At 39.6% G+C, this 22,305-nt stretch overlaps 1 protein-coding gene across 1 annotated transcript; it reads right to left on the bottom strand.

Moving 5' to 3' along the window:
• Window positions 1-906, bottom strand: OR2A76 (olfactory receptor family 2 subfamily A member 76). The gene is given in 1 exon segment (NM_001391039.1): window positions 1-906. A coding segment is annotated over 1 exon segment (906 nt).
• Between the last annotated feature and the right edge of the window lie 21,399 nt (window positions 907-22,305).

Raw genomic sequence — 22,305 nt, 5'->3', positions numbered from 1 at the left:
TCGATACAAGGCGCCCTTCACCTGAGCATTCCTCAGGCTGTAGATGAGGGGGTTCAGCATTGGGTTAAACAGACTGTGAAATAGGGACAGTATTTTCTCCCGTTCTTCTCGTTGACTGGAGTCTGGGACCATGTTAACCACCATGGCAATGCCAAAGAAGAGTCCAACCACACAGAGGTGGGAGAGGCAGGTGGAGAAGGCCTTTGTGCAGCCCTCCTTTGACTGGATCTTTAGGATGGCCCAGAGGATGTGCATGTAGGAGACTAGCATTAAGTAGAGGGCCCCAACTAAGACAAACACACAGTCAGCAAGGATAACCACTTGGTTGATCGAGGTGTCAGCACAGGCCAGCTTGAGGACAGACAGAATTTCACAGAAGAGGTGGTTCACTTCCCGGGGCCCACAGAAGGGCAATCTGAGAAGGAGAATTGCATGTACCAGAGACAGAATAAATCCACAGGACCAGGAAGTGATAGCCAGGGCCATGCACACTCTCCAGTTCATGATGACAGTGTACTGTAGGGGGTGGCAGATGGCCACAAACCTATCATAAGACATGACCACCAAAATCAGGCATTCTGTGTGACCAAAACTCACATACAAAAATGTCTGAATAATGCATGGAACAAAAGATATGGTTCTATCCTGGTTCACTAAGTTTGCCAACATCTTGGGCACATTACTGGAAGCATAGGACATGTCAATGATGGACAGATGTGAGAGGAAGAAGTACATGGGGGTGTGTAGACTCGGATCCAGACAGATGAGTCCCAAGATCACGCCATTTGCCAACAGACTGAAAATGTAGAACAGGGAGAAGACCCAGAGGAGGAGCACTTGCACGTCTGCACTGAGCTGGAATCCCACCAAGACGAACTCTGTGACCCATGACTGGTTGCTTCCCATTCCCTAATGACAGTTTGTCAAGGACTGAAACATGATAAAAGGTCAGAGCTGGAGAATCAACAAAAATTGGAGTTGTTTATCTCAAAATGAGCTCAGAGAAAAGTTACATCCTTGTCCCTACTCGACAGTTTCCCTTTCTCCTCCAAATGGGTTACCTTCCTGCTTTTAACCATTACTATGAAATAAAGGTAAACTTTCAGAAAAGCGTCAAGAATTATGCAAAGAAGTCCTTCATAGAGTCAACCAGATTCAACAAATTTTAATATTTCTTTCATATTTGCCTTACCATTCTCTTTTTCTCTGTATATGTATTATTTTTTCATAACCATTTGAGATTAAAGTATACGCATAATACCCATTTACCGCTAAACTGCTCAGCTTTTCACCAAGAACAAAGACATTCACTAACCAAACCAGAATATAGTTATTAAAATGAAGCAATTTATGGGGCTGACCCGGTGGTGCTGTGGTTAAGTTCGCATATTCTGTTTTGGTGGTCCAGGGTTCACCAGTTGGGATCCTGGGTGCGGATCATGCTGTGGCAGGTATTCCACATAGAAAGTAGAGGAAGATGGGCATGGATGTTAACTCAGAGCTAGTCTTCCTCAGCAAAAATGAGGAGGATTGGTGGCAGATGTCAGCTCAGGGCTAATCTTCCTCAAAAAAAAAAGTTAAGCAATTTAATAGTGACATGATTCTTTAATGTACAGCATTCTCTCTCTAATCACCTCCTCATTCAGAACCCAATCCAAGAGTACATATTATATTTAATGTCATCTATCTTTAGTTTCTTTTCAAGTGGAATAATTACTTAGCCTTTCTTTGTCTTTTATGAGACTGATAATTTTGAAGAGTATACAGCAGTTCTTTAATGGAATGTTCCTCAAATTGGGATTGTATGAAGTTCTTCATTTTTGATTCAGATTATTCACTTCTGTGGAAAAACCAGTATCCTCCTCAGCGTATTCCATGAGCAGGGCATGATGTTAATTTGTCCCTTTATTGGTGATGCTCACTTGGATCACTTGGTGAAGATGGTGCCTCTCAAGTGTCTCCATTATAAAATCAATATTCTTTTCCTAATTTAATTTCTGGAGAATCTATTAAAATTAATATATAAATATTCTGTTCCTCATAAAGCTTTTGGCCACTAATTTCAGGATCCATTGATTATCTTGCCTCACTCAATTATTGGTAATGATTTTGCAAAATGTGGTTCTAACTCCTTCATTGTTTTTATATCAATTGATTGTCTATTTCAGCATAAGGAAAGGCTTAATCTATTATCTATCTATGTAGCTATGAATCATCTATCGATGAATCAAATCTATCTATCCCCTATCTCTATACATTTGTATCCATCACCTTTCTCTGTCTCTCAACTATCTATCAATATGGTCTCATGGATATTTTTATCAAGGGATTACAGTTATTTATTATCATTACATGATTAGTTATCCTGTATATGAACCTTCCAAGCTTGCTCCTTTGTCCTATTAACATGTTCCCATAATTTTGAGCTCTTCCTTACTTCTGATATGATAGGATGTTTTGAGCTCTTCTCGTACATTCCCCATTTCAGCCATTGACACAGCCATTTCTCCAAAAAGTTCTGATTACACTTAGTGAATAATGATAGTGAAGAATCATATGAACTAATATCTGGATTTTAAAAGTTTATATTTTTATCATGATTTTTGCCATGTATCTAATGTCCTCATTGAAAGAAACAAGCATCTAACTTGGGAAGGATTACTAATTGTTATAGGGGATAACAGATTCTTATAACTTCTGAAAATCTAATATATCTTAACAGACTTCCTGTATGGAGTCAAATCTATTTCACTAAATTAACATTAGCATTGAAGAAAATGGTCTTGATATTATTCAGTAGTTTCTTTTTAGGCAAAATATATATTTGTAACTTGTTATCAATTTATGTTATATTCTTGGTTTTATTGCTATTTAGAAAATTACTCTTCAACATTTGAAATTTAGAGATTAAAGTTTTAAGAGTGTGGTTCATTGTGTGAATAAGGTGGTACCTACCTTGCACAAATTTTTGATATCAAGTTTCAAAATCTTCTTAGAAAAACTTTATGAAACTCTACTAAAAAGACTAAAGAGGGCCAGCCCAGTGGCGCAGCGGTTAAGTTTGCATGTTCTACTTCAGCAGCACAGGGTTCACCAGTTTGGATCCTGGGTATGGACTTACACACCACTTGTTAAGCCATCCTGTGGCAGGCATCCAACATATAAAGGAAGATGGGCACGGATGTTAGCTCAGGTCCAGTCTTCCTCAGCAAAAAGAAGAGGATTGGTGGCAAATGTTAGCTCAAGGCTAATCTTCCTCAAAAAAAAAAAGACGAGACTAAAGATGTAATATCCTGAAACATAGACTAACAAAAGATCATTATTAATGATTGGTATATACAATTATACCGTTTTCTGTACATATATTTTCATATATGAGTTAAAACATACATATCAAACTGTGTTGCTGTTTTATCTTTCATTTAGAAACATATCAGGAATGATTTTTCATGTCAAATTAGTTTTCTGCAACTACTTTGAATGACTGCCTATTATTTCCTTGAATAGAAATATTTTAGTTTATTTATTTTCTCCTCATTAGGTTTCTACAACATAGTGCTTCAGTGATCAAATTTTATATATATGTATTTTTTATGAATCCTAATATTTTAGATTTGATTTTTATTTGATTTGATTTTAGATATTTTGAGATTTGAAACTGCCCAGTCAAATAAATCACACAATTTATGTCTCTATGTTTATGTACATTTCTATCTCTAGTCATCTAAAAATCAAACAAGCAAAAAACCCAGATGTCTGAAGACTTATCTTTGTAAGGACCACCCAGTGGGAAGGTGTCTAACTTAACAGCCATGACTCTACAATCCCAAATTCACCTTTCCTATGTGGTTGTCCCACTTTTACAGCTGCTCCTCTCATGCTGGCTCCCAAAGGGGCTTTGAGCCTCTTTTAATGCTTTGGTGAAAGCCTGCTTAACATCAGCCTCCTTTGGTTCATTCTTATCTCAGCTTGATATTAGATGCTAAGAAAGAAGAAAAATGTTAAAGAGAAATTAATAGCCCACAAAGCTTAAGTACAACTAGACTTATAATGTGTGTAGCTACTTGGTTACCAGGCTGAAATTCTTTTTCATTCTTATTCTCTTATTCCACCTGCTATCTGAGCTATCTACTCTGTAATTCAAGGAGTTGACACAATTTAATGTGACATTTCTTTGTGTTTCTTACTCCCCTGGTTCCATATGGTTCCATCCTAACACCACTGTTCATGTGTCCTTTCTAGACATCTTCCTGCCTCGATTATTAAGAACAAGAGATGCAGATTTATCACGTAGTATCTAACCTAGTGTTTTCTTCTCAATTCCAGTTTCTAGCCTGAAAGGAACTCCTGTTTCCTCAGTGAATGACATTTAATTACTTGACTCTTTACTATTTAAAAGGAGAAAGTTCGTATCTGTACAGAAATTACAAGTTAAACAATATTTTATTATAATCAATACCATAACACTGAAAAATGTTGCGTAAATAAAAAGCCATTTTGTCACACATGGATACAGTAAGACTTCAATAGAGCAGACAATGCATTCGCAGATAGCTATGAGTGCAATCCCTTAAGATGATGGATATAATTTCACTTCACATATGTTTTTAATGCTTGCGAGTGAAGAATGAATTCAGTAATTTTAAAAATGCTGAGAATTATTGTAAATCCCTCTAGAGCATATCAGGCTTAGGTAAATGTAAATTCTCAGGCTGGTATATATTGAGTTAGAAAATGCATATGGGTCATTCAAAAATACTAGTGTGGCTACAAACTGTGCCATCACTGCCCTCATTGTGTAATCCTGAAGGGGTGTTGCTGTGGAGTCACAGCTCTCCTCATTTGAACCATTTCATTGCAGGTTACAGCCAGTTCCTATAAAGAGAAAGGTGGCAGCCTACTTGACTTTCTGTAGGCCCCATCAAAGACTAGTTGTCAGACAGCCTATAAGGAGGATCTTTTCTACTCTTGGGAATTAGAGTAGATTCATATGAGGAGGGTATTCAGGTAACTAGTAAAGTAAAGGCTTGGTCAATAATCACAGTTAAAAGAGTTACATCCTCACTATGAGGATCTGGGTAATCTTCAAGATAAAATCCAAGATAAAAAGGGGTTTATACTAAATGTCATTTGACCTGAGATTCCCTTTCACCAGATAATAAGTCTTGCGGGTGGGAAATATGTCCTGTACATCTTTATGTCTCATAATAACTAGTATACTTCTAGATGAAACAAGCACTCAGGGGATATTTGTTAAACGGATGATTGTCATTTTTAGTTCAGAAAATGTAATGTACTAACCATAGTCTATTTGCCAGTTTCTATTGACCAAGACATGGTTTCCACTTTATTAGAGAAGTTCACCATTAGAATGTCATCACTGGAAAATGAACAGAGATAAAATCATAGATTCTTTCACTTCCATAAATATGATTGCATTTGGGAGGATTTTATGTAAATGTTGATTAAGTTTGAGACATGTATTTTCACTACAATTAAAGAATAGTCCTACATTGTGTAAAGTGGGAGATAGTAACATCAGTTTTGCAAAATTCAACTTAGATGCAGTTGGACACAATAAGCAATGCCTGAAACACATTTAATCTCCAAGCATAAAGGATAATAACATTGTTGAAAGTCACCTCAGTTTTGCACAGTTCTACTTAGAGTTGGACACAATAAGCAATGCCTGAAACACATGTAATCTCTGAACATAAAGGATAATAATATTGTTGAAGGTAACTCAATCTATTAATACCCAGTAGGAACATTTGTTCATTAACTTTTTAGTCTAGCTATTTTTGTCTGAATTAATTAATCTTTTTATTTTTATCTTTATCATTAGTACCTTTTTGCTGTTTAAATAAACATTAAAAAATTGGAGATAGATTAAAACAATTAAGCAGATGCAGTACTGGAATAGAGAATATATCACAGTAGTGATGCCTAAAATGTCACCTTCCCAATAGAGTGAATAAAACAATGACAACTCAGATAACAAAAGGTTTGCATGGTCAACACGAGCAATTCTCTTCCTGAGCACTCCTGTAACCCAGAATGTTTCCTGATCTATGGAGCTTTAGTCTATTTTTCCAACTCTCGTCAGGAGTGTTGGCACTTATTCCACCCTATTTTGTGATAGGAAAGATTTTTGTGTAAAATACTGTGATTTCAAGTCAGGTAATCATGACCATAGGGGGATAACCTAGGAAGATTTCAAAAAGAAATAACTCTGTGACAAACTTACATCTTACACGGTTTCAGCAAAGAAAAGATTTTACTGTAATGTTACTGGAATTTTCTTATCCATTGAGAGTTTTCCTGGACATCGATATCTTCATTTAGGCTAGGTAATATATAAAGTCCTTTCATTAATTTGGCTATTTCAGAGCTTTATTCAGACATCATGCCTGGATATAAAGCCTCTCATTCTCTGAACCCTTCTCATTGAGTCAGTTGTGCTAGCTTTGACCACCACACCCAGTTACATTGGGTGGTGATGGTGAGAGATTCTGAGCCAGTTCAAGGACCTCTTGCCCACAGCACACTGGACAGAGAGTCCCTAAGGTGGAGGAAGGCAACATCTAGGTGCCTTTTATATCTACCTTCAATGCACAGTGAGTCAGGAGGGAAGATCACCCAGGAATGTCATTCTTGTTCACACAGCCATGGTGGTTTCTGCTGCTGTCCTGACCTATGTCAACCACCCATACTGATAACCACCTCCCAGAATAAATGAATCTCTTCTGCATCAGGAGATGCTAGCACTGGATGTTCTCCTAAGATCTAGAATCTGCCCACAGAGGTGAGAAATGTACCTCCAAGTGGGTGTAGTGTCCTACTCCATCAGCAGCTTTCAGGATTAAATGCCTGATTCGGGCAGATTTGCTGGACTTGCTGAAGGTTCTTCCAAGAACCCCAGGAGCAGACGTTTTATTTTAGAATCAGATGGATTAAAGATATTCTTGAGCGTCTATTGAGAATTTAAGTTCCCAGAAGGATCATAAGACATCATACTTACTTATCTTCTCCCTAAGGAGGGAAAAAATGTCCATATTTTCTCTCAGGAGGAGAGCCGAGATTGTGTCTATTGTCCTTGGAGGAAAAGGCCTAGAGAATGGGCAGGGCAGTTATGGCATCACACTGTTTCGACACAAACTTTCTAATATCTCAAGGGTTATTATCCTGAGACAGATATCACGTATCTGTACCCAAATTCTTACAATTATTATGGTTTTATGAATTCATGCTTCTACAGTCCCCATGAAGGTACATCAGAGGCTGGGACTTTTAGATGGTTGAGAGGTGGGTTCCCATGGAGCCTGTTCTGGCAACCCTGAGAGGGAATAGATCCCCCAAGCCAAGAGGCATCTCTGTCTGCAGTAGGGGTTGATAGACACAAAAGAGGAAGGATCATGATATCCATAAGCGACAATTACCGAGCCCTTCTTATGTTTCAGGAAATGTGCCAAATGTTTTCTATTGACTACATAGTGATCCAGACATTATCAGCATTTTACAGTTGTGGACACCAAAGTTTAAATCCCCTTAATTACCAATTCTTTAAGTGTGACCCAGGGACCACTGGGAATCTCTGAGAACATTTCAAAGGGGCCAGGGGATCAAAACTATTTTCACAATAATAATTAGATACTTTTTGCCATTTCATCTGTACTCTTTCATGAGTGCACAGTGGACTTTTCCAGAGCCAACAAGACATGTCATATTGCAACACATAGAATACAGAGGAAGATATAAGATTCAGCAGTCTTTTTAGGTCAAACGTAAAGTTTTTTAAAGAATTAAACCAAGCTACTCTTTTCATCTTTTTTGTTTTATAAAAGATAGTTATTTTTCATAAAGATAGACTGTTTATATTAAAATATAATGGAAATATTTCTAAATGAATTAAAAGTAAACATTTAGGGGCCAGCCAGGTGGCGTAGTGGTTAAGTGCACATGTTCAGCTTTGACGGCCTGGGGTTTGCTGGTTCAGATCCTGGGTGCAGACATGGCACCGCTTGGCAAGCCATGCTGTGGTAGGCGTCCCACATATAAAGTAGAAGAAGATGGGCATGGATGTTAGCTTAGGGCCAGTCTTCCTCAGCAAAAAGAGAAGGATTGGCAGTAGTTAGCTCAGGGCTAATCTTCCTCAAAAAAAAGTAAACATTTAATAAATTCTCAGTTTTAATTTCCAATATGATACACATCAACAAATATAATCACAGATATAAACTGTCTTTGTGTCCTTAGTAATTTTTAAGATTTCCAAGGGGTCTTGAGACCAACGTTAGAGCACAACTTCATAAATGACAGATTACCAGTGTAGCAAGGGCAGGAGCTGAGAATATGAATTTTATCTGATACCAAATGTTTTTAGTTTTCTATTGCTGCTGCAACAAATTAACACAAACCTATGGGCTAAAAACAGCTCACATCTACTCCCTCACAGTTTCATTGGTCGGAAGTCCTGGGACAGGTCAGCTGGCTTCTCTGCACAGGTCTCACAGGCTGAAAACATGGTCTTGGCCGGGTCTGCATCCTCCTCTGAGGTCCTTGCACGCAGCCCCTCCACCTTCAAATCAGCAGGTGTGTTGAGTCCTTCCCACTTTAAAGGTCCCTGGCTTCCTCCTCTGCTACTAGATGGAGAAAAATCCCTGCTTTCAGGAGGCTCACCTGATCGGGTCAGGCCCCCAAGATAACCTCCACATTTTAGATCAACTGATTTGCCAAATCCCTTCACAGCAGGACCCAGATTAGTGCTTGATTAAACAGTGAGGGAACAGGGATCTTAGGAGGCCAAATTTAGAATTCTGCCTGCCCCACAAAGTCTTTTTTCTTAACTGCTGAGTAGCATTTTCATTCTTAGATCCTATAATGTTCCTCAGATAGATGTCATCCTGTCACTGCTGTCTTTGTTATCAGACGCATATGCCTCCAGAACTCCTACCCAAAATAACCAAAATAATTCTGAATCCTAACTCAGAGAGGAACAATTTCCATTTCTGTGTCTTAATCTAAGTGATAGGATTAGGATATTTTAAAGTTCCTTTTAATTCCGAATTTATATGAATTTAACTAAATAACTCTTTCTTGCTCAGTCCACCCACATGGCCCTTGGCCCAGTCTCTCCTCCAGCAAAATGATCATATGTTTCTGATCTTCTACATTTAGAAGAGCATTTATATAACAGATATAGAAATAGTTTATTCAATGTAGTAGATATAGCAATAGCATGAATATGCCTACCACTTGGAGAGCCAGTGTAGGGTAGGGATAGACTTGAAGAAACAGCTACATCCTATAGAGCCATGACACACATTTTCATATTTTTGTACTAATTTAATTACTTGTTCTCCTGTGACCTATGTTATTTGTACCTTGTAATAATCTTGTGCAGAACTGTTTAGCATAGAAATGAGCTGATGATTCAGCTAAATCAAGTTCTTCTCAGGCCAGCCATTTCCCATTGGTGTTACATTCTGAGGAGGCCCTAACTCCATCTTTCAACACATTTGATCATCAGTATCAGTATAATCACGTGACTTATTTACATAAGGTAGTTGAATCTTAGCAACAATGCCAGTGTAACACCATATCACAGAATGGTCACAGTACAATTCTATTTTATTCAGAACAAGTAAGAATTACAGAGGTATATGCTAAGCCTTTCCAACAGCTTTGACTCTTGCCCATATACCAGATTATTTTTATGTGTCATTACAATTAGCCATGATTCACTCATTTGTGGGATCCAAGTCACTTGGGGACAAAGCCAGTTACCCCATCTCAGTTTAAAGGCTTGTACTGAAACTGGTTTCTGTTATGTGTTGTTATGTAGTGGGGCCCACTTACATACCTCCGTCCCATGGTGAGGACATGATGTTATTCAGAATAGTTCATTCCCTCCTAACTGCACCACAGGTTATGTCTTCTTCTGACCTATTCTTGGGGAGAGTCAGGTACATCAGTGAAAATTACGGGTGCTCCAGAGAACTTGAATAAGTTCCAAGGTCTTTAAGATTCCCACAAGTGCACCCTTTGGGTCTCAGCAGCTAGAATGGAGGGCCATTGCCCATGGTTACTTTAGCTTCCATCTTTATCAAAACAGTCAGGAGGTCCTCTTGGGTCAGGACTGAGCCCCAGCAGTATCCATCATTATTTTTTGAGTCTGCCTGACCCATTTCACTGAAGTCTCAACATATTTCCAGGCTGACTCCTATTTCTTACCTTCCTCCTGGAAGAGAATTCCTTCTAATCTACTCTTTTTAGATAAATTTTTTTTCCCAATTGCTGTTACTCCTCACTAAAAATGAATTCAGCTTGTCAATGATGCCTAGCTAGCCACCTGTCTCTCCTAAAGCCATTTTTTGTTTTTGGGGCAATTCATTATGCAGCTTGTTGCCACTGAGTATGAATGGGGTAACTGCAGTTATGATATGCGTTTTGTTACCCCACAATATTGGGTCCCAGACACTCGGGTTAAATAAGTGGTAGTCTGCCTGGATGTAATTTAGTCTGAGTATGCCATAAGGCCTCCTAGAACAGTCCTCCTGTCGGGGTGGGGCCATTTCCTGGGGAATTCACACCCACCATGGGAAGTCTACGTTTTATTCCCTTCAGAACCCCATGTCTTCTCCTCCTCTGTTTAATAGCTTTCTACCCACAAAAGCAAAGGGTATTCGTACCTGTGCACAGCACACTACGGCGTGCTAGGGATGCAGCTGTCATATTTTGTCCATTATAACCAAGGGCCTTTCTAAGCATTTGATCATCCTGCTTCACAGTCACACACTGATCAGTCAGGTGAGAATTGTACTACATATGAGGTCTGATGGCCATGTGGACAGTGGTTCCCAGATATTTCTTCCCAAATGAGATCTTTCTAGTAGAAGCAACCTGTAAAATAAGAGTGCAAGTTCAGTGCTACGTTCAGTCCAGTTTATCATCACATTATATGACCAAAATGTTTCCCAGTGCAATGCCACTCAGGACTGCATGCTTCCATTTGACTTTGTCAGGTTCCAAGAGTGGGTTTGGTTTTGGCAAACATACGACTTCACCATTTTGTGCATTTTGTTAAGAGATGATGTTATTCTCTAGCTGTGAGCCTTTTTTGAGGCACTAATGTAATATTAGATTTCCATTTTATGCAACCCATTTACTCATTTGTTTACTTTCAACTAACGTTTCTCTTTCTCTCCATTTGTCATTGATTTTAACTCCATTTTCCACCTTTGGAAGGGATATTAGGTTCAACCATTGTGCTGTTACAGAAGGCTGACAGCAATACCAGTTTAGCAAGTGTCCCTCAGGCCATTCCCATATGGGGTCTGGCTACATAGTTACTGAGCTAGTGGGCTTCCCCAACCACTAGGCAATACAGCTTCCACCACTGCCAACACAAGTGGTGACAGATGGGGTGAAAACACCTGCATCCCAGCAGCCTTTAGGAATTATGGCATCAACGTCTAAAAGTAGAGCTACAGTTTCTTGCTTAGGGATCATTCTGGCCCTGGCAACCACAGTTACAGCCCTGGTCTGGGGGCAGTTGCAAAAGGTAGGAAAACAGAAACTTGAGATTGCTGATGCAATTTACCAATAGCATTCTATTGATAGGAGAACTAAGGTTAGTTTTAATTGATCCAAGCTGAGGATCATAACCTGGGAAGGCAATCTCCATAAAGGAAGAAAGCATTCCAGAGATGCATGGTTTTTCAATATGGTTTTATACCTTTAGAACAAACAACATATATCCAACATGCCCAGGACACATATTCATCAGTTTTAAAGAGGTACTCAGCTGCCAATTAGCAGGTCAATATGACCCTGATGTCCAGGAAAAGGAACTTATTTTCAGGAGTACTGATACGGCCTTACAGATACCAGCATTGTAGGAGGGCAAGGATGCATTCTGATCTTCAAAGACTGCATTCTTTTACCTTAACGGTTAAAGCAGATGTACAACGTGTGTTTGTTAGGCCTTCAGTCAGCCTTCTTTAGTTCAAGCAGAATTAGTTTTAAACCAGAATAGCCACCCCGTATCCCTCAATATGTGAACATTTTTTGTCAAGATAATGTGGGGAAAAATTGCATATGGTAACAGGATGCTCCCCGACTCCCTTTTCCTCAAATCCCCTGGAAAAGTGGAGGAATCTGTTGAGTGGAGACTTTTCCTTGGCCCCCTCATGTTGAGAATGAGCACACACACGTGGAGGCGTGTATGCCAATCTCTCCTGCCTTTATCCTCCTATTTTAGATAACAAATGTTTCAATTGCTCATTCTAATTCTCTATCAAACCACAACTCAGAGAATTATATGCAACATAATATGTTTATATGATGTGATATGTCTTTCCCATTGTTAGCAATATGGCCTGTAAAGTGCATTCTTTGGTCCAGAGAAATATAACGTGCTGGTCCAAATGTTACAGCCCGTTACTCCTTTAATCATAGTTCCCTTTAGTTCATTGACCATATTTAAAATGGTTACTTGAAGTCTATCTATCTATTAAATGCAACATCTGGTCACTTCAAAGGTAGTTCCTGTTGCCTGCTTTTTTCTAGAGTCAGAGTCATACTTTTCTGATTCTTTACATGTGTCATAATTCTTTGTTGTAAACTGGACATTTTAGATAAAACTCTAGGTATTGGTAACCCTCACATTTGTTCTGGGGCTTTTTATTGTCATTTGCTTAGTTACTTGTTTATCGATTGTCCGGATTATTTTAGTGAGGTCTATTCTTCCATCCACCAGTGTATCAGCATTGGGTGTTAACATCAGAGGATGTTACTTCTTAGGGGCTGATGCCTTGGGTATGCCTACTGTCCCCCTGGGGTGAGAGTGGTTATGTCAAGACTCTCTTTGCCTCTTTCCCTGATCATACTCAGCTTTTAAACTCCATGTTGTGGGCTGATTGGTCTCTTGTTCTCAGCAATGCTCTAGGGCATAAATTGTTCCAGACAAAAATCCAACCAAATTTAGGTTCCAATGAATGGATCCATCAGAGGAGCCAAGAACCCCTAATGGAGAAAGGATAGTCTCTTCAACAAATGTTGTTGGGAAAACCAGATAAACACATGAAGAACAATGAAATTGGACCACTATCCTATTGAACTCACAATACAATATCTTGAAAAGGAGCAAAGACTTAAATATCAGACCTAATACTATAAAACTGCTAGAAGAAAATATAAGGAAAAAGTTCCTTGACATTGGTCTTGGCAATGATTCTTTGGATATGACAACAAAAGCACAAACAATAAAAACAAAATCAAAAAATGGAACTATTTCCAACTTAGAAGCTTCTGCACAGCAAAGGAAACATGAACAAAATGAAAAGGCAACCGATAGAATAGGAGGAAGTTTTTGCAAACCATATATTGGACAAGGGGTTAATATCCAAACTATATAAAGACCTCATACAACTCAATAACAACAGCAAAACAACACAACAATCTGATTAAAAAATGGGCAGAAGAATTAAATGGACATTTTTCTAAAGGAGAGATCCAAATGGCCAACAGGTACATGAAAACATGCTCAACATCACTAATCATCAGGGAAAGGCAAATCAAAATCACAAAGAGATCACCTCACACCTGTTAGAATGGCTATCATCAAAAGATGAGATAACAAGTATTAGTAAGGAAATGGAGAAAAAGGAACTCTTGTACACTCTTGGTAGGAAGGCAAATTGGCTCAACCAGTATGGAAACTACATGGAGGTTCCTCAAAAGTTAAAAGTAGATCTATCATATGATCCAGCAATTCCACTTGCTGAAGGTTCTTCCAAGAACCCCAGGAACAGACGTTTTATTTTAGCATCAGATGAATTAAAAATATTCTTTAGTTTCTATTGAGAATTCAAATTCCCAGAAGGATCATAAGACATCATACTTACTTATCTTCTCCCTAAGGGGGAAAAAGATAGCTGCATTTTTGTTTAGAAGGAGAGCTGAGATTGTGTCTATTGTCCTTAGAGGAAAAATTCTAGGGAACAGGCAGGGCAGATATGGCATCACACTGTTTCGACACAAACTTTCAAATATCTCAAGGGTTATAAACCTGAGACAGATATCACATATCTGTACCAAAACTCTTAAATTATTGCAGTTTTATGAATTCATGCTTCTACAGACCCCATGAAAGTATATGAGAGGCTGGGACTTTTAGATGGTTGAGAGGTGGGTTCCCATGGAGCCTGTTCTGGCAACCCTCATCGAATAGATCCCCCAAGGCAAGAGGCATCTCTGTCTGCAGTAGGGGTTGATAGACACAAATGAGGAAGGATCATAATATCCATAAAGGACAATTACCGAGTCCTTCTTTTGTTTCAGAAAATATGCCAAATGCTTTCCATTGACTACAGAGTTTAATCCAGTCATTATCTCCATTTTACAGATGTGGAGACTAAAGGTTAAATATACTAAGTTATCCATTCTCTAAGTGTGGTCCAGGGACCACTGGGAATCTCAGAGTATCTTCCAATGGGTCCATGGGATCAAAATTATTTTCACAATAATATTTAGACGTTTTGCCTTTTTCAATCCTGGTTATTCGTGAGTTCACAGTAGAGTTTTCCAGAGGGAATGCGACATGTGATATTGCAACAAATTGAATACAGAAGAAGATGTAAGATCCAGTTCTCTTTGATTAAGCCAAACATTTAATGGAAACATTTCTAATTGAATGAAAAGTAAATAGTAAATTATCAGTTTTAATGTCTAATATGATACATATTAATAAATATAACCACATAAATAATATGTGTTTGTGTCCTCAGTAATTCTTTAGATTTGAAAGGGGTCTCGAGACTAAAGTCAGAGCACCATTGAGTAAATCATGGATTACCAATGTAGCAAGGGCTGGTGCTGGAAACACGAATTTTATCTGAAACCAAAAGTGTTTTCCTTTTCTGTTGCTGCTGCAACAAATAAGCACAAACCTATCGGCTTAAAACAGCTCACATCTACTCTCTCACAGTTTCATTGCTCAGAAGTCCTGGTACAGTCAGCTGGCTTCTCTGCACAGGTCTCACAGGCTGAAAGCAAGGTCTTGGCTGGGTCTACATCCTCCTCTGAGGTCCTTGCACTCGGCCCCTCCACCTTCAAATCAGCAGGTGTGTTGAGTCCTTCCCACTTTAAAGCTCCCTGGCTTCCTCCTCTGCTTCTAGTTGGAGAATAATGCCTGCTTTCAGGAGGCTCACCTGATCGGGTCAGGCCCCCAAGATAACGTCCACATTTTAGATCAACTGATTTGCCAAATCCCTCCACAGTGGTACCTGGATTAGTGCTTGATTAAATAGTGAGGGGACAGGGATCTTAGGAGGCAAATTTAGAATTCTGCCCACCCCACAGGGTCTTTTATCTTAACTGCTGAGCAGCGGTTTCATTTTTGGATCCTACATTTTTCCCCAGAAAAATGTCATCCTGTCACCAGTATCTTTGTTATCAGCTGTATATGCCTCCAGAACATCCACCCAAAATAATCTAATAATTCTGAATCCTATGTGAATTTAACTGAGTAAACTCTTTCTTGCACACCTGGCCCTTGGCTCAGTTTCTCCGACCCCAAAATGATCACACTTTTCTGAGCACCTACATTTAGAAGAGCGTTTATATAACAGATGAAAAAGTAGTTGATTCAATGTAACAGATACAGCAATAGCATGAATATGCCTACCATTTGGAGGAGCCAGTGGAGGGTACGGATAGACTTGAGAAAAGGCTATATCCTATAGAGACATGACGTACATTTTCAAATTTTTGTACTAATTTGATTACTTGTTCTCTTTGACCTGTGGCATTTGTACCTCCAATAATCTTGTACAGAAGAATTGAGCTGATGATTCAGCTAGATCAAGTTCTTCTCAGGCCAGCCATTTCCCATTGGTGTTACATTCTGAGGAGGCTTTAACTCCATCTTCCAACACATTTGATCATCAACATCAGTGTGGTCACATGACTTATTTAGATAAGGTAGTTGAATCTTAACAATAATGCTAATGTAACACCACATCACAGAATGGTCATAGTACAATTCAGTTTTATTAAGTACAAGTCAGTAAAAATTACAGAGTTATTTGCTAAGCCTTTCCAATGGCTTTGACTCTTGCCCATTACCAGACTATTACTATGGATAGATGTCATTACAGTTAGCCATGATTCACTTACTTCTGGGTTCCAAGTCCATTGGGAACAAAGTCAGTTGCCCTATCTAAATTTAAAGGCTTGTGCTGAAACTAGTTTCTATTGTCTGTTGTTATATAGTGGGGCCCACTTCTGTCCCCCATTCCCCATGGTGAGGACATGGTATTACTGAGAATTGTTCCTTTCATCCTAACTGTACTACAGGTTGTGTCTTTTTCTGATCCATTCTTGAGGAGAGTCATGGTGCATTAATGAAAACTATAAGTCCCCAGAGAAGTTGAACAAGTCCTAAAGTCTATAAGATCCCTGCAAGAACACCCCATGGCCCTTAGCAGCTAGAGTGGAAGGCCATTGCCCCGTGGTTACTTTAGCTTCCATCTGCATCAACACAGTCAAGAGGTTCTGTTGGGTCAGGACTGAGGACCAGCAGTATCCAGCATTATTTGTTGAGTCTGCCTGACCCATTTCTCTGAAGTCTCAATGTATTTCCGGGCTGATTCTCATCCCTTGCCTTCCTCATGGGGGAGAATTCCCTCTAGTCTACTCATTCTGGTTAACAAATTTTTTCACTGACTGTCATTCCTTATTAAAAGATAATTCAGTTTGTCAATGTTGCCTAGATAACCATCAGTCTCTCCTAAAGCCATGTTTTGTTTGTGGGACAATCTATTATGCTTCTTGTTTCCGTTGTGTCCCAATGCGGTGAGTATGATGATATATGTTTTGTTGTTCCATAATATTGGGTCCCTCATACTAGGGTTAGATAAGTGGTAGTCCCACCTAGATTCAATTTAGTCTGTGCATGTCATAATGCCTTCTAGAACCTTCCTACTGTCAGGGTTGGGGCCATTTCCCAGGGAATTCATACCCACTGTGTGAAGTCTATGCTTTATTTCTGTCAGAAATCCATTGTCTTCTCTTCTGTTCAATAGCTTTCCACCCACAGAAACAAAAGTGATATGTACTTGTGCACAGCACTCTATGGCATGCTAGGAATATATTTCATATATTTTATCCATTATAACCAGGGACCTTTCTAGGTATTTTAACATCAAGTTTTACAGTTACACAGTGATCCGTTAGCTGAGAATTGTACCACACACGGTCTGATGGCCATGTGGAGAGTTGTCCCTGGAAATTTCTTCCCAAATCAGATCCTTTTTAGTAGAAGCAACCTGAAAAAAAAAAAAAAAAAAGAGACGAATGTTACTGCTACATTTGGTCCAGTTTATCATCACATCATATCATCAAACTGTTTCCCAGTGTAATGCCACTCAGAATTCCATGCTTCCATTTGACCTTGTCAGGTTCCAAAAGCGGGGTTGGTTTTGGCAAACATATAACTTCATCATTTTGTGATTTCTGGCATGATTATGTTAAGAGATAATATCATTCTCTCTTGAGGCACCAATGTAATATTAGATTTCTCTTTTTGTGTAACCCAACTATTTATTCATTTGCTTGCTCTCAGCTACTATTTCTCCTTTTTTCCCTTATTATTGATATTAACCCAGCTTTCCACCTTTGGAATGAATATTAGGTTCAGTCACTATACCGTTACAGATTGCTGACAGCAAAACCAGTTTAACAGCTGTCTCTCAGTCCATTCCCATTCATATAGTGTCTGGCTACATAGATACTGGACTAGTGGGCTTTCTAAACCATGGGGCAAAACAGCTGCATTCACTGTCAACCCCAATTTTGTCAGATGGAGTGAACACACCTGCATCTCATCAGCTTTTAGAAGTTCTGGCATCAATGTCTGAAGGTATAGCTGTATTTTTTTGCTTAGGGATCATCCCTGTTTCTGGCAACCAGTGTTGCAGCCTTGGTCCAGGGCCAACAGCATAAGGTAGGAAAACAGAAAGTGAGATAATGTGGGGAAGAATTGTATGTAGTACCATAATCATCCCCTACCTTCTTTCCCTGAAATTCCCCAGAAAAGTGGAGGAATCTATTGAGTAGGGTCTCCTCTGTGAGTCTCTTCATCTTGAGAGTAGCACACACTCATGAAGACATGTTAGCCAATCCTTCCTGCCTTTATCTTTTCTCATTTTAGATAAGAAATGTTTGGATTGACCATTCTAATTTTCTATAAAACCATTTCTCAGAGAATGATATGTAACATAATATGTCTACTCAATATGGTATGTCTTTGCCCATAGTTGGCAATATGGGCTGTAAAGTGCATACTTTGGTCTAAAGAAATGCAATCTGGTGATCCAATGGTACAGCCTTTACTCCTTTAATCATGGTTTCCTTTAGTTCACTGAACATATGGCTACTTTGATCTTGTCTGTTAAATCTAACATCTGGTCACTCTCACAGGCGGTTTCTGTTGCCCCCTTTTTTCTAGAGTCAGAGTCATACTTTCCTGTTCTTTGCATGTCTCATAATTCTTTTGTTGTAAATCAACATTTTAGATAAAACTCTGAGTATTGGTACCTCCCCCACACCTGCTCTGGGTCTTTTTACTGTTATTTACTTGATTACTTGTTTATTTATTGGCTGGATTATTTTAGTGAAGTCTAGTCTCCCATCCACTAGCACTTCGGTGTTAGGTATTAACATCAGAGCATGTTGCCTCTCAGGGAGTGACAACTTGGGTATACCTGTAGTCACCCAGGGATGACAGTGGTTATGACAAGGCTCTCTTTGCCAGGCTATTTGCCTAACACTCAGCTGTTAAACTCCACTAATTGTGGGCTGATTGGTCTCTTGTTCTCAACAATGCTCTAGGGCATAAATTGCTCCAGATAAAAATCCAATGAAATTTGGGCTCCAGTGAAGGGATCCATCAGAGGTCAGTGTTGGAGCTTCTGTCTGACCCCTGGAGGGCCCCTCTCAGCTATTCCTTTCTCCAGTTCTCTCCTGAAAACTAGTCAGCCTACAGATTACCCTGTATCTCCAATGGATCTAACACAATCTCTTCCCACCTGCCTCTCAACACAACCTCCACTGTTTTGAGAGCTCACTTATTCTTGAATTTCTCCACACTCTTGAAAATGGAGTCAGCTTCTTTGGGAGAGATTACTAGCTATTTTATGGCTGGCTTGCTTGTACCTCTAGGCATAATCTTTAAGTTATGATTTTTTGACTATGTATGGGGACAATGGCATACTTCTCGCTGAAATGTCCATTTTAGGGACTGGGCTTTCAGTGCAGAGTGAGGGAGTGGGGACAGTAGCCTCAGGTCTTCTTGACTTGCCTCCTGTGGTGTGGGACCACCACATTAGAGCTGCAGCAAGGGGCCCAGGATTTCAGCACTGCTGTACCCAAGGAAGAGTCTCTGTCCCACGAGTGGCAGCTGGACAGAAGAAGGGATCCCCCACTTCCTGCCTCACTCACCCAGCACTTAGCCTGTCTGAAAGTCAGCTGTATGAAAGTCAGTAGCAGTTAGCTCTGGGGCAGGAGAAGAAATGCTGAGGTTTTTCAGGCAGGATGAGAAATGCTGGTGTCCTGCCCCTCCTGGGAGATGGCCCTCTGACGGGGAGTTAGGGGGAGGGGGGAACCCTGTGGTCTTGGCTGCCTGTGTCTGCAGTGGAGTTTCCTTCTCCATGAGGTGAGGAGAGGGAGGGAGGCAGCCAATCTTGCTTCAGATATCGGACTCTTGCTCTTCATACTGAATTTTAGTAGATTTTCTTGAATAACTCTTTCTTCATTTGCTGTATGTCCTTAGGGCCATTTCCAGAGACTTTAACTGTTTCTTTAAAAATAACTTCCACCAGTTTTCCTGGGGAGCATGTCCACAAGAGTTTGTCACACTGTCATACGAAAAGTAGAATTCCTCATTAATGTATTTTTCTACATAATTTATTGTGAGAAGAGGTTATCAATGTCAGATAAAATATTTCCTTTCAGCATTTGCTTCTATTCAGCCATTTTCTTGACCAAGTCTTCATTTTTCTTTTCCTAACCATCGCATGCCACCCTTGAGGTGGGGAAGCCTTGTTGAATACCGTGGTGAAGGACTGAACATTCATCTGCAACTACCTATGTGGTTTGGTAGCTCTTGTTATAAGCAGTTGTGGTCCTGGTAGTTATGTCACAGCCATCCTCTACGACAAGTTTTTGAAAACATTTATCTTGATGACTTTCAGGCATCTTCAAAACTCATGGGCTTTGTTGAACCTAGAGGAGGCTGTCAGCAGGGCCTGCAGTCTTCACCACCTCCCTGCCTGCATGGTGGGGCCTCAGGCACCTTCCTCTCTCAGCAGCTGCACTGAAAAGTCCCTGTAGTGTTTTAACCTTCAATAGTTACAAATGGTGACAGGAAAGGTCTGTTTTTTTACTTTATTCTTAGAATTGGAAGCAGTATATTTTAAAGATTTGATATGGGATCTAAAGATATTATCTAGTTTGCCAGGGTCTGAAAATCCCATTGACAAACAAAAATCATATTTCTTTTTATTATTTAAAAAAATATTTATTTTCTTTTCATTTTTCTTTTAGTGATCAAGAATTCATTGTTTTGTGAGTCTTAAGTTTACAAGTGCAAACTGTTCTTGCATTTTCTATTCACTACAGTATGTTTCTTTTTTTTTAAAGATTGGCACCTGAGCTAACATCTGTTGCCAATCTTCTTTTTCTTCTTCTTCTTCTTTTTCTCCCCAGAGCCCCCCAGTACATAGTTGTATATTCTAGTTGTAGGTCCTTCTGGCTCTGCTATGTGGGACGCCACCTCAGCATGGCCTGATGAGTGGTGCTAGGTCTGTACCCTGGATCCCAGTGGGCGAAACCCCGGGCTGCCAAAGCATAGCGCATGAACTTAACTACTCGGCCACGGGGCCCACCCCTATGTTTCTTGTTTAATATATGTTTTCAGTAAGACATACGTAAGCCTAGGAATGTTCAATCTTTTTGTGAGAAAATGGCATAAATTTACTTCAAATCAAACTATAGAGCAATTTGTTAGAGGAACATTTTAATACCAGGGAACAGGTAGAAACTGAGAGGAAATCCATGGGTAGTTGTATGAAGGTCAGAAATGGGCATGTTGATTTTGAATTGACTGAGGAGAACTAAGAAAGGAAGAAGGAAACAGTAACACATATTATCATACAGCACTTTATACTTCAAGGGAGAAGAGAGGCCAGAGAGATTCCAAAGGGGACTATTGAAAGTAAGATGACTGGGGCTCCGAATGTCAGAGTAATTCTCAGCTTTAGGATTCTCCTGCACTGTCAGTCTATATGATTCCCTTTCTTTACAGGGTAAGGATTTATCTGTTATAAGAACTGCTACTTGTGCTTACACACTTTCTTTACTGGGCGTTTCCTGCAGAAATGCCAACAAAGGCAGTGGTCTAAACCTCCCCTCACTCCTGGCTTCTGCCCCTGACCTCCCTGGTGTCTTGCCCATGTGGACCTGCACGATGGGCCCTGTCTCCTGTCTCCAGGACATGTGGCTATAATCAACTGTTTTTTCCTGAGTCTCTACTTTGCCTCCTCTTGTGGCCATGCCTGACTGACCATTGTCGGGGACTGGAGTTGGCCACCCCAAGATATGGCTCTTTGGCATGAAGATTATTTGGGGCTGGTTACTTTTAAAACTTGCAGACAGGAAAGAAACTCTGAAAAGTAGAATTTACTTAACCTTTATTAAGAGACATTTACATTTGTAAAGGAAATCTCCATCTTTAAAGGTGTCTCCCTCTCTGTACCAGAAAGAAGGGGGGATGACCTTATCTCTAGAGACTCTTATCAATGCAGAAGGCAAGGACTTAAATCTGCATGATAACCTTACTCTTGTTTATTGTCTCCCATAACTGACTCCCTGCATCCCCAGCATCCTCCTTTGTCTTTACCTGAGTGTGGTATTTAAGGTGAGAGCTTCTGCCATTTTGGTGAGTTGCTCAGTTTGCCTGAGTGTCTCCCATGTGTACATGTTATAAAACTTTGTTTAATTTTCTCCTGTTATTCTGTCTCATGTGAATTTAATTCGTTGTCCGGTCATAAGGAGTCTGAGTGGGTAGAAGAAATTCCTCCCCCCCTACCCATTTCTTGTTTCTTGATAGTGACCTGACAAGAAGAAGAATTTTAAAAAGTCCCACTGTTTACCAATTTTTCAAAGTTTATGTCTTCTGGTTTTTGGAGCATCTCTAAGAATCTTTGCCTACCCAAGGTCATGAAGATATTCATCTGTTTAATTTTC

Source organism: Equus caballus, chromosome 4, assembly GCF_041296265.1.
Source record: "Equus caballus isolate H_3958 breed thoroughbred chromosome 4, TB-T2T, whole genome shotgun sequence".
Taxonomy (NCBI): Eukaryota; Metazoa; Chordata; class Mammalia; order Perissodactyla; family Equidae; genus Equus; species Equus caballus.
This window is presented reverse-complemented; position numbering and strand designations above follow the sequence as displayed.